This window comes from Polyodon spathula, chromosome 17, assembly GCF_017654505.1.
Source record: "Polyodon spathula isolate WHYD16114869_AA chromosome 17, ASM1765450v1, whole genome shotgun sequence".
Lineage (NCBI taxonomy): Eukaryota > Metazoa > Chordata > Actinopteri > Acipenseriformes > Polyodontidae > Polyodon > Polyodon spathula.
In genome coordinates this window covers 17,939,739-17,955,893 of record NC_054550.1, presented here as the reverse complement: position 1 = coordinate 17,955,893, position 16,155 = coordinate 17,939,739, and the positions used below count along the sequence as shown (strand labels likewise).

The window sequence follows — 16,155 nt, the reverse complement described above, 5'->3', positions numbered from 1 at the left end:
GTTAAGCATTATAAAGCATAGAGAGGGAATTTACTTTAAGGTTAGTATACTTGACTTGGTCCAATATGCACCAATTTCAACAATTTAAAGTTTTATTCAAAGCATGAAATGTCTATTTTGATAATTTCACTTTATTTGAATTTCCCGCCATTCCATTCAAATGAAAAAGACACACGACAGCATAGCCACTGTAGCAGACACGCTGTAAAACAGGTCAGAAAAGCATTGTTTCTTAGAAAAAACATTTTGATTGTTAGAACGCACAATGATGTCATCTAAAGGAGGATGTTTTTTCCACTTCACTGTACAAACTTTTCTTAGTAAAGCGACTGTTTAAAAACTATATAAGATTTACAGTAACGGTATACCATACCGTCACCGTGGTCAGTAATCTAGCAGGTAATCACAGCTGTGTCGTACATTAATGCTACATTTTAAAAGCACTAAAATAAACTCTAATTTAAAAGACAAATGTTTCGACAAAGTCTTCATCTATGTTTTCAACATGAAATTAGTTTTGGTTCTCATACTTGGCAGGCAAGTGTATCTCAGAAGAGTAAAAACATTAGCAAGCAGCGCTTTCATTTTACTAAACCCTTCTATGGAACTCCCGGTACCTGGCCAGCAGGACCCCTCAAACACCTGGCCCGCTCGGTTCCTCACGAAGAAGCCCTGCTCGCTGGCGTCTCTGTACACAGTGTAGTCCGGGTCAACCTTGATATGTGGATCACTGATAACCACCAACTGCCAGGGGAAAAAGCAGAACCTCATTAGTACAAACCCGGCAGCAATTTCAGGCACAGGATAAAGAGCTATAAATATTGGGCATGTTTTATCAAAGCAATACACTTTAACAATAGAAAACTCAAAAAAAAAATGTGAACAAGGGGAGTGGCATCTCTGATAGTTTGTACACATGAAGTAAAATGGATCTGTGTCACTGACGGTTAAAACGGTGTGGCAGGGGAACAGTGAATATGCAGTTGGCATCTCAAATGGTTTTATAAGCTGAAGCAATGACCAAACGACAAGTACATATACGCTCCCCAACAGGAATGCGTAACAGACGCTAAAGAAGCTACAGGAGCAAGCAGTTCAGTTATCGTATTATTTAAATGATTTTTCTAGTTTTACACTGTTAACATTCTTTTATTACTCGCTGAAAATGTGTAAACCTATTTTCGAGGTTAAAGAAGAAGTAGATTCAAATTGAAGAGGAAGTAGATTCAGATGTTCTTGTCTTTTTTACTTGCCTCTTACCTTTTTCTGATTGTTATCATTCATACAAACAAACAGTATTTGAGTAACTGCATCAGAAAGCACTCCGAGGGATTACTCTTCAAAATGTTTGTATGCAAATCTTTCCTGTTCTGCACTCCCATTCACTACTGTATATACAGCTGTGGCCAAACGTTTTGCATCACCCAATAGAATTTAAAATGTTGCTTCATAAAGTTGAATGAAACTTACTGAAAATGTGACATTTTGAAATCCAACATGAAATACTGAACTACTATTATGGCTTCTAGTAGACTTTTGTAATATCATTTTGTAGTTTCTTTGACTACATGGTGTTAAATAAAAGACCTCAATGATGCTCATATAGTTTTTTTTGTTTTTTTTTAATTATGCCTTAATTCTATAATTCTAGGTGATGCAAAACATTTGGCCAGAGCTGTTGGTCTCCAATGTGCATTCATTTTACAACATGGCATCTTGGACAACAGCAGGTGAAAGAAGGGTCTCAGTTTGCTTGCCTGGAAATGTGTCACACTTGCACTGCCTGGGTCATTTCACCTCTGCAGTGTCTTAGGGGTCAAGCATCTTACAGGATTGTAACAGGATGGCCTGTGTGGTGACGTCAGACCCAGAAGAAACACTCAGTACTGCCAGGTGAAATGTGAATTGCGCTGTTGGGCAGTTTAATCAATAAACAGAAAATAAAATGCTGAACAAACAAAAAACACTTTGTAAAATAAAACAGCACAGTAGCCAAAACGAACAGACAAACAAAATGTACTAACACTAAACAGACAGACAAACGAGTAGACGAACAAACACGGTGAGTTTAATTCCATTATTACTTTAGTTGTTACTATCAACTTCTCCACACCTGTTCTCCACTCACCGAACACACAACCATGAGTGAGTGAAAACATGTGGTTTTATGCAGCTGTACCAAGACTCGATTGCTAATCAATCATTCAATTGGAGTCTCGGTACAACTGCATGTGAATTTACTTAGTGCAATTCCCCGTGCTCACATATTACATTTTACCTGCACGTGAAGTGCTGTGCAATCCTCGTGCCTAAATACAAAATACATTTTAAATCACTTGTGTTCATAAGCCATATTATCTACAATACAACATTAACACACTACACGCAAACAACACAAATAAATAGCCCAGGGGCAGGGCACTTTGCCACAAGGCTGGGAAGCATTTTAGTCATTAGGGGAAGCAGCTGGTTGGTTACTGACATAAAAATGCCCTGAAAAGATGGGGGCAGTTTCATTGTCCAAGACTATGAACACCAGGTGTACAAAGAGAGATTTACTTAACCGAGAGGAGATCCAGAAATAATTTATTTTCATTTCAAAAGATTATTTGAAAACTACCCTTGAGACCTGCTTGGTGAATGGGTGTGCACTGAGACCTGCTTGGTGAATGGGTGTGCACTGAGACCTGCTTGGTGAATGGGTGTGCACTGAGACCTGCTTGGTGAATGGGTGTGCACTGAGACCTGCTTGGTAAATGGGTGTGCACTGAGACCTTCTTAGTGAATGGATGTGCATTGAGACCTTGCTCGGTGAATTGGTGTGCATTCAGACACTGAGACCTGCTTGGTGAATAGGTGTGCACTGAGACCTGCTTGGTGAATGGGTGTGCATTGAGACACTGAGACCTGCTTGGTGAATGGGTGTATATTGAGATCTGCCTGGTGAATGGGTGTGCACTGAGACCTGCCTAGTGAATGGGTATGCATTGAGACCTGCCTGGTGAATGGGCGTGCACTGAGACCTGCTTGGTGAATGGGTGTGCACTGAGACCTGCTTGGTGAATGGGTGTACACTGAGACCTGCTTGGTGAATGGGTGTACACTGAGACCTGCTTGGTGAATGGGTGTGCACTGAGACCTGCTTGGTGAATGGGTGTACACTGAGACCTGCTTGGTGAATGGGTGTACACTGAGACCTGCCTGGTGAATGGGTGTGCACTGACACATTGGAGACCTGCTTGGTGAATGGGTGCGCACCGAGACCTGCCTGGTGAATGGGTGTGCACCGAGACCTGCCTGGTGAATGGGTGTGCATTGAGACCTCCTTGGTGAATGGGTTTGAATTGAGACCCTGAGACCTGCTTAGTGAATAGGTATGCATTGAGACTTGCTTGGTGAATGGGTGTACATTGAGACCTGCTTGGTGAATGGGTGTACATTGAGACCTGCTTGGTGAATGGGTGTACATTGAGACCTGCTTGGTGAATGGGTGTGCACTGAGACCTGCCTGGTGAAAGGGTGTGCACTGAGACCTGCTTGGTGAATGGGTGTGCACTGAGACATTGGAGACCTGCTTGGTGAATGGATGTGCACTGACCTGCCTGGTGAATGGGTGTCCACTGAGACCTGCCTGGTGAATGGGTGTACATTGAGACCTGCTTGGTGAATTGGTGTGCATTGAGACACTGAGACCTGCTTAGTGAATAGATGTACATTGAGACCTTGCTTGGTGAATCAGTGTGCATTGACACCTTGCTTGGTGAATGGATGTGCATGGCCTGGACGGTTTACGGAATTAATATATCAGTTACAATCACTTTATAATTTCTTGCAAGCTGTAACTACGAGTGGGATGGCGGTGGTTACCCTGCGGTTCCTGTGCTGTAGATGGCGCTGCAGGCGGGCAGGGTCTGGGAATCTCTTGTTGTCCCAAGTGAAGTATCGCTTGCCGTCGGTGTGCTCAATGTCCAGCCAAATTACATCATAGGGGATGTCTCGCTGGTCAAAGCCGGCATCCACTGCCAGCACATCTGCTTCGTCCTCATAGTTCCAGCGGCTCTGGTGATACCCCAGAGAGAAGAGGGGGGGCAGCGCCTGGGAGCCTGCACCACAATGAGCCAGCATGTCACTCCAATGAACTGGCACCTCAGCCCATTGAACTGAATCGAAAGCAAGGGCTGGAAACGAACCGCAAACAATACGGTTCAAAGACAAACATCTTACCATTCAACTAGAGAGCAACCTCTGTAGTCAAGAGGCAAGTATGTGTTTTATGCCGATGTCAGTATTATTACCTCTAGGAGGTGATTCATAACATCATCATTACAATAGCAGGGTTCAGGCCCTGTTTATTTACCAATAAAATTCATGACTTTACAAAAGTACATGGAACTAAGAACACAGCTGTTGTAAATCTTACCTAATAAGATTTTACATTTTTGATATATGAAATGCACATGCCAGAAATACATATTTCTGAAGAATAGAAAAAATGACTTTGCCATTTACTCCCTTGCTGTACCTGTAAGTGCTGCAAACTGTTTGAAGATGTCGAGAGGAGATGGACCCAGCAAGATAAAGGCATCAATGACTCCGCTCTCTGACATCCAGTGCAGCTCAGTGGAGGGTACCACTCTTCTCTTCTTCTGAGGAGGCTCCTGGAGTGAGAAATGGGGAGAAAGGGGTTGACTATTAACTCAAACCTTCCATCGTCATGTAAGGAATAATACAGGGTGTGCTTGAAAGTGACAATATAATAGCCTCTCTCTGCTCTGTGTCCTGTACTGTGAGTAAAAGAGCCTCCCTCTGCTCTGTGTCCTGTACAGTGAGTAGAACAGCCTCCCTCTCCTGTGTCCTGTACAGTGACTAGAAGAGCCTCCCTCTGTTCTGTGTCCTGTACAGTGAGTAAAAGAGACTACCCCTGCTCTGTGTCCTCTACAGTATAAGAGCTTCCCTCTGCAGGGTGTGCTGGATCAGCAGCCCAGACAAGTGTTTACCTCAGTTTCAGCCTCACTGCCGATGTCAAGCAGGGTCTCGGAAGTGTTCAACCAGAAGATGCCGACAGTCCTACCCAATCTGTGTCCCAGGAGCAAGGGGACAGAGCCGTAGAGACCCAGCCTGCTGTGAATCTCATAGGCAAAGACGTCCAGGTTGTATAGGCGGTAAGGCTCCCCAGCACTGCTGAGCAACACAGACATTAGTCATTGTACAACTCTAGAGTAGAACACAGACATCACTGCTGCTAGAATCCTACAGTGCCAAGATTTAGGTTGTTTCTAGTTTATTACAGATATGCAGGTATACACATGTACATCTAGTTTCATACACAAAAGCACGAGCACTCTGAATGTAAAATCCCTTCCAGAACTGTAACTTCACATGAAAGAATGTGATTTGCAGAACAGCAATAACACTGAGGAAGAAGCAGATTTGAATTTTCAACAGACTGTACCATAGAGTTGGTAGAGAAGCCTCCCAATGAGAGCCTCCCTCTGCCTTGATCTACAAGAATCACGTTTAATGACTTGTTTTAAAGATCTCAGCCTGACCGGGTGTTTTTGAGCCGAAGCGTGTCTGCGTGTTCAGGAATTCCGTAAACATGCTCCACTCCATGGAGAGAGAAATCCAGGCCCACAGAACTGGGTCCTGAAAGACAGGACCTCATATAAAACACCACTCTCTCTCATTAAAGCAATCATAAGCTAAAAAAATCATTACAAATTCATTTTAAAGCATCATAACTGCTACTACTTTAGGTTAAAGAAAGCTCTCAGTTTTCATGCCTTATTCTCAGAATATGTTGCACTTTTTGCACAGTCTTCTGGGTCAAAGCATGTTATTGACTGAAAGCATGTCCATTAATAGGGGAAGAAGCTGGCTGGTTAATGACAGGAAAGAAGCCATCGACATCTGAAAGCATGGCTTGAAACAATGATTTCTTTAAACATGTGTAGTATCATATATCATGTTTACTTGAACTCTTTTTTCTTTCAAAACTAGACATTTTGGCCCAATATAACGAATTGAAGTGAACAGCAGGCAATTACTTAGTACAGCCTCTTTAAAACACCATGTTTATTCAACGGTGTTCAATACTAATAAGAACATATATCTTACCATTTGCTTTCACATCAAGGAAAGTTTTAAATTCCTCTTTCCACAGCCCTTGGGAATCTTCCCCCTGGAATAATAATACAAAATGTGAGTTAGTTTCCATATAAATGTTACTAATCTGAAATATTCAACATTGAGAACAGATACAGTAGGACCCCTTTATCCGAACTGGAGACATGCCCCCCAACAATTCCTACAGCACCAAACCTCCTGGGAATAAACTCTGCTACAATAGAATGGTAGTTCATCAATCCTTGAAGCTGTTTGGATGAGAGGTGTTCTACTGCATCATGGGAAGGGTCTACAGTGTGCAGTATTACCTCACCTCTGTCAACAGACGAGACCCTGTGAAAGAGCAAAGTGACACACTGTTGGCAAAGATACTTTCACAAATTCAGCCAATGCTATGCTTCTAGACATTAATATCAATTTCTTTCGGGGAAGGGAAGTTAAGATTCTTGTTGGCTCTTGTGATCACAACTCATGGAATTAACTAGTAAAATGAATCACTAAGAACAGCCTTGCCCTTCCTGTCTTTGTGAGCTGCTCACATCGTATGAGTTTAGCCAAGTGAGCGATTACAATCTTTTGGTGCCTCTTGATTATGGAACTTCACCCTGGTATTACCCGGAGTGCACATACTCAGAGAAACAAATTAGATTTAAACCAATCAAAAATAAATAAATAAATATATATATATATATATATATATATATATATATATATATATTTTTTTTTTTTTTTTTTAATGTTTACTTGATTGGGTCCTCAGCAACTGTATATCCTTGTTGCCATGGCGCCCTCCCCACATACCCCTGAGTGGGTGGAGTCTGCAGTGTCTCGAAGTACAGTCTCCCCTGTGCGTTCATGCTCACCAGCACCTCCCCTTCGCACTCAACCTCCAATAGGAACGGGTGACCCCTGACCTGGACCTGGAAATTGCCTTCCTCTGCACTCAGGGTGACAGTGCCGCCCCCTCTTGGCTCGGCTCTCAGTCTGCAGGGGCACACAGACAGGGGCACTATTACACTGGGGGGGGGGGGGGGGTGGAACAGGTTCATATGGGACATTTATTTTTTATCCATTTTTTAAATCGGCTTTTCTCAAGTCAAGACAATTGTACAATTTGTCACATGATGGGCCTGAGAAAGGACTGGCAGACAGCCGGAGTTTCAAAAGTCCAGTTTTATCACACACGTCTGAGAGGGGACTTGTTAGGGATCAACAAACCCTCAGTTTTTGGAAGTCATTTTTATTCCGTGACTGGATAAAAAAAAAAAAAAAAAAAAAAAACAGTTCAAGGTTCCTCAATTAATCGACTAGAGTCATGACAACTGTTACAAAAAAATAGGAGGCACTTTTTTACACAGAGAATTGTGAGGGTCTGGAATCAACTCCCCAGTAATGTTGTTGAAGCTGACACCCTGGGATCCTTCAAGAAGCTGCTTGATGAGATTCTGGGATCAATAAGCTACTAACAACCAAACGAGCAAGATGGGCCGAATGGCCTCCTCTTGTTTGTAAACTTTCCTATGTTCTTATGTTCTTACTCTGAAAATAAGGGGAGATGCTCAGGAAATATACTTTCCCTTGATAGTTCATTCAGTTGTTACAACGGGCACAAAAACAATAAACTCCACGCAACTCCTGTAACTACACCACAACAACTTCCACCGGAAACCTGCCATGCACAGGCATTATGGGAAATGAGGTCTATAAATCCACAGCCACACAGCGTTCTGACCACTGAGCTACCTGAACACACACCTCTGAGTAACCGGCTCTCCAATCAGAACATCCGGAACTTCATATCTGGCTCTGATAGGCTTCAGCTCGTTGATCTTTACCCTGACGGCCTTGCCCTTGATTCCACACACTTGGAGAAGCAGACAGGCCTGTGTTTGAAAAGACAGAATTCAAACACATTACAGTGCATGTCATTACTGTGGGAAGCACTAGAAATGTGTGTTCTGTTAAAAAAACAAAGCAGCTTGTTTCACTACAAAGTACACTGTGCATCCTTGCAGAATATACCGACAGCACACTGTGCATCCTTGTAGGATATACAGACAGCACACGGTGCATCTTTGTAGGATATACAGACAGCACACGGTGCATCTTTGTAGGATATACAGACAACACACTGTGCATCCTTGTAGGATATATAGACATACCAGCTTCTTCCGCACTAAAGTTCAAGGGCAGCTTGGTGTGGGTAAAACATAGCATGGTTATTTTTACTTGCATTTTCTTGTTGTTAAGACTCAACGTGTATCATTGCACACAAGTGGCTCAATAGAGCTCTCCAGCAGGACGTCTCTCTGAGTTCAGCTGCTACACTTGATTGTATCCATCTGTCTTCCTGCCCCTAATGGATGTAACAAATAACGCATTTGCTCTGTGTGTTGTTTTTTACTGATGTATTTCTGACTTCCACTAGAGGCAGAGTACTGCAGCTATGTCAGACCCATACAAAAGTTGCTGTTTCACGCAATGTAGTTTGGAGGCTGTGTGGTCAAAGATACCGGCTTGCAACCAGGAGGTACCTAGTTTAAATCCCAGCTCAGTCACTGACTCATTGTGTGACGCCGAGCAAGTCACTTAACCTCCTTGTGCTCGGGTGAGATGTTCTTGTAAGTGACTCTGCAGCTGATGCATAGTTCACATACCCTAGTCTCGTATCTTGTAAAGCACTTTGTGATGGTGGTCCACTATGAAAGGCGCTATATAAAAATAATTATATTATTAGCAGTACCAAACTACAAAAATATGTGAGTTCTTTGGAAATAATTGTTTCAAATTCTACGAAGCATTTTCTAAGACAGTCACTCCAATGACCCTTTTGGTCTTAATAATACATACTGGTACCTTTAAGAACAGTACATTCTGTTCTGTATATTATATTTTCAGTAAATGTTAGTAATACTTCCCTTTAAGAACAGTACGTTCTGTAGTAGCAACGGCCTCTTACTTTAATAAGCCTCACCCTGCTCTGCAGTGTATTCAGATCTGCACAGGAGCAGCACATCCTTTTGTGTTTTGTATGTTTTTCAAGTTAAATAATGGAATAACTTCCCATTTGTACTTGTATTAGTTTCCTTAGTTCACTGCAGTTTATTGTGGATGTGAAAGGGACTGTGTTCAACTTGTTTTTCCTTAATAAAAGGAAAACTTTATTTTTACTTTCTGTCCTGCACTGCAGAATCATCCTTAAATGAAGATCTGAGATTTCCATCCTTCACATCGCAATAGTCACATTTTGAATAGGTTGAGGACAAAAGCACAAAGAAGGTAAACCAACAAATTCCACCTGGGTGCATGTTACACTTGCAAGATAGTGAAACCCAGAGATATAAGCAAATCCTTGCATGCACGATATACACATGAGGAATCCCTGAAAGCACCCACTGGCTAGGAGGCTGACCTGTGTCTTGTGTTAGCACCCACTCTCCAGAAGGCTCTGTGTGTGTGTGTGTGTGTGTGCGCGTATGCAAGCACCCACTCGCTAGAAGGCTGACCTCTGTGTGTGTGTGTGTGTGCAAGCACCTACTCACAAGGAGGCTGATCTGTGTGTCTGTCTGTCTGTGTAAGCACCCACTCACTAGAAGCTGACCTCTGTGTGTGTGTGTGTAAGCACACACTCTTCAGGAGGCTGACCTCTGTGTGTGTAAGCACCTATTCACGAGGAGGCTGATCTGTGTCTATATGTCTGTCTGTCTGTGTAAGCATCCACTCACTAGAAGCTGACCTCTGTGAGTGTGTGTAAGCGCACACTCTTCAGAAGGCTGACCTCTGTGTGTGTGCGTGTGTGTGTGTGTGTGTGTGTATAAGCACCCACCCTTCAGGAGGCTGACCTCTGTGTGTGCGTGTGTGTGTGTGTGTGTGTGTGTATAAGCACCCACCCTTCAGGAGGCTGACCTCTGTGTGTGTGTTTGTGTGTGTGTGTGTGTATAAGCACCCACTCTTCAGGAGGCTGACCTCTGTGTGTGTGTGTGTGTGTGTGTGTGTGTGTGTGTGTGTATGTGTATAAGCACCCACTCTTCAGGAGGCTGACCTCTGTGTGTGTGTGCTGAAGCTGCAGCTCTGCATGGGTCTCCGATACCTCCAGGGTGTCCAGCAGAGCGTGGTACTGCACTGATCCAGCGAGCTGCTTCTGCCGTCTGGGAAACACAACATCGATTCACTGCAGGGCCCCGAGTCCTTGAAGGGGGGGGGGGGGGGGGGGGGGGGTTGTGTTGTAACTGAAGGAAACTAAAATTACATTAACAACATTAAAAAGCACTTTTCCACAATTTCTGTGAAATTATCTTGGACCTAACAAATAGTTCACTGTCATCAGGAGTAGTTCCCTCTGCCTTAAAATGGCTATAGTTAAACCTCTGCTTAAGAAACCAAACCTAGACCCTGCTGCTTTAAACAATTAGAGACCTCTTCAAATCTGCCATTTCCAGCTGATATTCTAGATAAAGTAATAGCAAACCAGCTGAATTCATTTCCTGAGAGTAACAAAAGTACATGACAAATGGCAGTGGGGTTTCCATTCTCCGCACAGTACAGCGACTACGCTCATCACGGGGGTGAAAGATGTTAAGTACAAACTCTAGCTGTGTATCTATGCTGCATTTGATACAGTGGAGCATACCGCTTTCATTGATCATCTCAGAGGTTGGGTTGGATTGTCTGGTATTGTCTTAAAATGGTTCAAGTCATATCTCACTAACAGACAGCAATTTGCTTCATTAGGAGACTATCTGGATTTTCCTCGGTTGCCTATAGCATTCCCCAAGGCTCTATACTGGGACCCATTCTTTTCACTTTGTACATGTTACTGCTGGGTGAGATAGTCCATAAACATGGTGTTAACTTTCACTGCTACACTGAAGACACACAGCTCTACATCTCTGTGAAACTTGATGATACCCTGGCTGTATCAGCCTTAGTTAGCTGAATGCTTTACTGATGTGAAGAGGTGGGTGTTCCAGTGTTTTACAGTTAAACTTTGATGAGACAGAGGTTCTGTTATTAGGTTCTCAGCAGCAACTAGAAGAAGTCACAACATCTCTAAACACAAATCTGGGCAATTCAACCACAAGGGGTCTTATTTGACTCTGATTTATTTTTTGAGTCGCATATTCGCAATGCGACCAAAGTTTCCATTTGCCATTTCTCTCTTGTCATGATTACTGCAATGCTCTATTTGCTTGCACCAGCTTATATAAAGGAGCTTCTAGTCACATATATACCTTCTTGTGATTTAAGATCATCTGATGCAGGCCTTGTGTGCATCCCACAAGTGTACTCAAAAAGGAAGGCCGACAGAGCTTTCAGTCTCTGTGCTCCCAGATCGTGGAACGCACTGCCACCTCATATCAGACGTGCTAAACCACTTGATGACCTTCAGTCAAAATTGAAAACTTACTTTTCTAGATAAGCTTTTTTAAACTGAATTTTAAACTGTGTTTCTCTTTAATCTCTATACAAATGTATTGTTCTTGGATGTTCTTTTGTTTGTCCTGTACAGCGCTTTGATATACTTTTTGCATGAAAGGTGTTATATAAACAAAGTATTGATTGAATGAGAGTATTGATTAATAACATTAACTCTGGATTACTTTGGGTAAACACACACACACACACATATATATATATATATATATATATATATATATATATATATATATACTTTATATAAACAAAATCCAATGAATGAATGGAGTTTCACTTAATGTACAAAAAGTAAATAACAACTTCCCATAGGTGACAAAGGTTACTTTTTCCAATTTGTAGAAAGACTAATTAATTAAATTTAATTTTTGACTGAAATCGCCTTGGTTGGATAAGTGTCCCACACCCCTGGCACTCGCAATCCTAAATTAGCTCAGGTGTAACCAACTGCCTTCAAAATCACACACCAAGTTAAGTGGTCTCCACCTGTGTTAAATTGTAGTGATTCACATGATTTCAGGATAAATTCAGTAGTTCCTGTAGGTTCCCTCTGCTGGGTAGTACATTTCAAAGCAAAGACTCAACCATGAGCACCAAGGCGCTTTCAAAAGAACTCCGGGACAAAGTTGTTGAAAGGCACAGATCAGGGGATGGGTATAAAAAAAAATATCAAAGGCCTTGAATATCCCTTGGAACATGGTCAAGACGACTATTAAGAAGTGGAAGGTGTATGGCACCACCAAGACCCTGCCTAGATCAGAGTCTTGCCCTCCAAACTGTATGATCAAGCAAGGAGTCGTCAGATGAGAGAGGCTACCAAGAGGCCAATGGCAACTTTGCAAGAGCTACAGGCTTTTATGACCAAGACTGGTCAAAGTGTGCATGTGACAACAATATCCCCAGCACTCCACAAATCTGGCCTGTATGGTAGGGTGGCAAGAAGGAAGCCATTACTCAAGAAAGCCCACCTTGAATCCCATTTGAATTATGCAAAAAAACACTTCCGTAGCCATGTGGCAAAAAGTTTTCTGGTCTGACGAAACTAAAATAGACATTTTTGGCCTAAATGTGAAGTGTTATGTTGGGCGCAAACCCAGCACAGTGCATCACCCAAAGAACACCATCGCTACTGTGAAGCATGGTGGTGGCAGCATCATGCTATGGGGATGTTTCTCATTGGCAGGGACTGGGGCACTTGTCAGGATAGAAGGGAAAATGAATGGAGCAAAGTACAGAGAAGTCCTTGAGGAAAACCTGCTGCCCTCTGCAAGAAAGCCAAAACTGGGACAGAAGTTCACCTTTCCACATGACAACGACCCAAAGCACACAGCCAAAGCTACACCGAAGTGGCTAAGGAACAAAAAGGTAAATGTCCTTGAGTGGCCCAGTCACAGCCCCGACCTAAATCAAATCGAAAATTTGAAGACTTGACTTGAAGATTGCTGTCCATCAACGCTCCCCAAGGAACTTGACAGAGCTTGAACAGTTTTGTAAAGAATGGTCAAATATTGGCAAATCTAGGTGTACAAAGTTGGTAGAGACCTATCCCAACAGACTCACAGCTGTAATTGCTGCCAAAGGTGCTTCCACCAAGTATTAACTCAGGGGGGTGGAGACTTATCCAATTATGATCTTTCAGTTTTATATTTTTAATATATAACTTTTTTCCCCCTTAACAGTGTGGAGTATGGTGTGTAGATAAGTGGAAAAAAATCCTCCTTTAAATACCTGAAACTCTGAGGCACTGACACAACAGAATGTAAAAAAAAGTTCAAGGGGGTGTAGACTTTCTATAGGCACTGTATAACCTGTGCCTTCATACTGTAATCCTAGAGTTCAACGACAATCTAACTGTATAATCTACCTGTGATTAAAAATATGCAGAGAACAATAGAGATCCCTATGCTCTTATATTGGGTACAATACGGCGGTGGGAGACTCAGAGGGCAGTGGGCTAACAGACACACACCACACATGAAGGATTACCTGTAAAAGGCAATCTGGTCACATTTCTTGAACTTGTCCTTGCCTTCATCCCCTGGGACCACACTGGAAATACAAAAATCAGCAGTCTATAGGAGGCTTAAAGCTCAGAAATACAAGGCACAACATGAACAGTACTGTTATCATTTTCTCATAAATCCACTCTTATGGAAATTAGATATATTGTAATATACTGGAGACATATGTTGAAATATGAATCAGTATGTTGGAAAATACATGCAGTGCTAAATATGTTTGCTTCAATTATATCAAACATATTCAGGAATATATTTTCAGTTTTGTAAACATATTAGAAAATGTTTATTGTCAAACACATCTTTAGCTTTACAAGAATATATGAAAATAAATGTAAAAATAATCTACATGTATTTGTCAATTTATTTGTATCTTAAATGTCAATAATTTGTATATTTTTTAAATATACTGTCATATAATGCAACGTATCACAATATATTTACCAAATATATAATATATTGCAATACATATTTCCACAAGGGCACTCTTACTGCTCTCTTGGCTTTATTTTCACTTTGACTCGGATAAAGTCAGTACAACCCAATGTCACAATCTATTTGGTTTGCTCGAAGTGCAGTACAATACACGACTTTGTTTTGTCTTTCTACCCGCTTCATGTGCAGCAGATATAAAGGGTCTGACGAGGTCCTATAACGTGCAAAACACGAAGTAATCGTATAGCTTTGTGCTAAAGCCCTTACGGTGCCACGGCAAAGGCACGGTAATATAAACCAAATTGAAAGTATGGTAGTAAGAATGTAAAGCATTTCAAAACATGGCAAATAGTGATAAATGCATGTTAACAGTATCGCATGCGAAAACTGCAAAGAACAACGAGCATTTACCATGGTAAACTTTTATAAAAGAAAAAATGCACCAGGGAGTGGGTAAAAGCCAGACGAATAAAAAACTCGCCAGAAGGGGTAGTAAAACTGCTCAGATTGTCAATCAATGTGTTACTCCCTGCCCACGCATGAGCATACCACCTGAAATCATCATTCTACGACTTCTAGTTTTTTTTGTTAACACAAACGCTGCCGGAAACACAACATAGTAATGTGTGAAATTGTAAAATAAACGTATTAGAAACATCTTTGTGGGTACTCCAGTTCTATGGGCAGAGCTCATTGTGTCCAGAGTCATTGTTTTGTAGGATGTATGATTTATGACGATCTGGGCAGTTTTACTGCCCCATCCAGCCAGTTTTGTCTCAGTCCAGCTTTTATCCACTAATGCATCATTCCAATTAAAAACACAGCCCGGAAAACAAAATGGGTTGGTTTTAAAATGGGTTGGAATTTATTTGTTTATTACTGTAAAAACCACAAGGCAAATCATATTGTTTTAAAATGTCGTGCTGCTTTTTTCACTTGAACATCCAGTATTTACAATGTATCCAATGTCTAATGTGTTCTTGTTTATTTTCTTTTACAAAAACGCAATCATATTTACTTTTATTTTCCATAATTATAAATCCAATGTGCCGTTTGTTCAATACAATTTAAAAAGATACTTTAAAAGTGTGAAGCGTTGGTCAACAAACAATACAAATCTGGATTAAGAAAAACTACACCTGTAACGTGTATATAATGCTAATACAGATACGTTACTTAAAACCAATGTACTGGGGCCGTGTACCTTTCTACTGTCGCTGTCGTTACACTCTGTATCTGCTCCATTGCTTCTCCAGTTTAAATACCTCCTATGTTTGCAAATTCTATTAAAGTAAATAGAAACGCGATCCTCCTTTCTGACTGAACAGTACACTGCATCAGAGAGCTGCATCCACCCCCTGTCCGTCCCTCGGGCTTCTGGGAATTGAAGTCCATTATGGAATGTAAACGAACCAAGTCTGTTTCAGAATAAGTATAAATGCATAAGGCTAAACCATATGGAATAAGCAGTCCTGTAAACACATTTTTAAAAATGATAAAATATACTGTGTACTTGATGTCCAGAATCTCCTGCAGAAAATCAATCAAAAGTTACACTAGTCTGACTCAGTATCCCCTGTCGTGGTCCAAGCAGGTACTGTCACTGTTGAATCTCATCCCGTCCCGACTGCCCCTCTAGTGGCGGGAGTACTAGATTGCACGAACCTGTGTTTGACAGTACCCATAATTGCATGCCTGTCTGTTGCTCGTGCTGTTGTGGAGATGCTGAACTTGACTGTGTGTCTGCAGGGCTTGTTAATATTTCTCCTTTCGCTTATCTGGCCTGGATTCGGGGTAGAAGAATCTATGTGGAGAATACCGGTCAGCCAGGTGAGTTTCGTTAAATCATGACGGGATTTGATTGTTTCATTTCGGACAGGGCGCTAGCACACGATGACATTCGCAGTTCCATACAAATCAGACTAGTTGTACTGTAGCGACATAAGCCACGTATTGTAATAAATGATGATACTAAAGTAATAAAAATGTGTATTGTGCAAAACTGACAGGTTCCGTTTTTTTTTTTTTTTTAAATGCCGATGTAAATAATCGAGGAATTCTATTTTAAGACTACATTTTTTACATTCACACTGTTCAACAGCTTTTCAGTCAGTATACCAAAAACCCCGGAGAAGTTAGGTTG

General features: G+C 41.6%; 1 protein-coding gene across 2 annotated transcripts in view; it reads right to left on the bottom strand.

Moving 5' to 3' along the window:
* The window catches only part of ganc (glucosidase, alpha; neutral C), a 34,970-nt gene extending 19,570 nt beyond the window's left edge, over positions 1 to 15,400 (bottom strand). Inside the window, exons 1-12 of one of the 2 annotated variants that reach the window (XM_041276840.1) lie at positions 15,217 to 15,400; positions 13,546 to 13,608; positions 10,169 to 10,274; positions 7,882 to 8,009; positions 6,928 to 7,110; positions 6,435 to 6,459; positions 6,118 to 6,181; positions 5,550 to 5,646; positions 4,998 to 5,181; positions 4,523 to 4,658; positions 3,868 to 4,178; positions 618 to 744 (exon numbers count right to left, since the gene is read on the bottom strand). In XM_041276840.1, coding sequence (XP_041132774.1) covers positions 618 to 744; positions 3,868 to 4,178; positions 4,523 to 4,658; positions 4,998 to 5,181; positions 5,550 to 5,646; positions 6,118 to 6,181; positions 6,435 to 6,459; positions 6,928 to 7,110; positions 7,882 to 8,009; positions 10,169 to 10,274; positions 13,546 to 13,608; positions 15,217 to 15,257 — 1,465 coding nt within the window. In that variant the 5' untranslated portion in view covers positions 15,258 to 15,400. The remainder of the gene's footprint in view (positions 1 to 617; positions 745 to 3,867; positions 4,179 to 4,522; positions 4,659 to 4,997; positions 5,182 to 5,549; positions 5,647 to 6,117; positions 6,182 to 6,434; positions 6,460 to 6,927; positions 7,111 to 7,881; positions 8,010 to 10,168; positions 10,275 to 13,545; positions 13,609 to 15,216) is intronic. The other variant, XM_041276841.1, reaches the window with a different exon arrangement.
* Between the last annotated feature and the right edge of the window lie 755 nt (positions 15,401 to 16,155).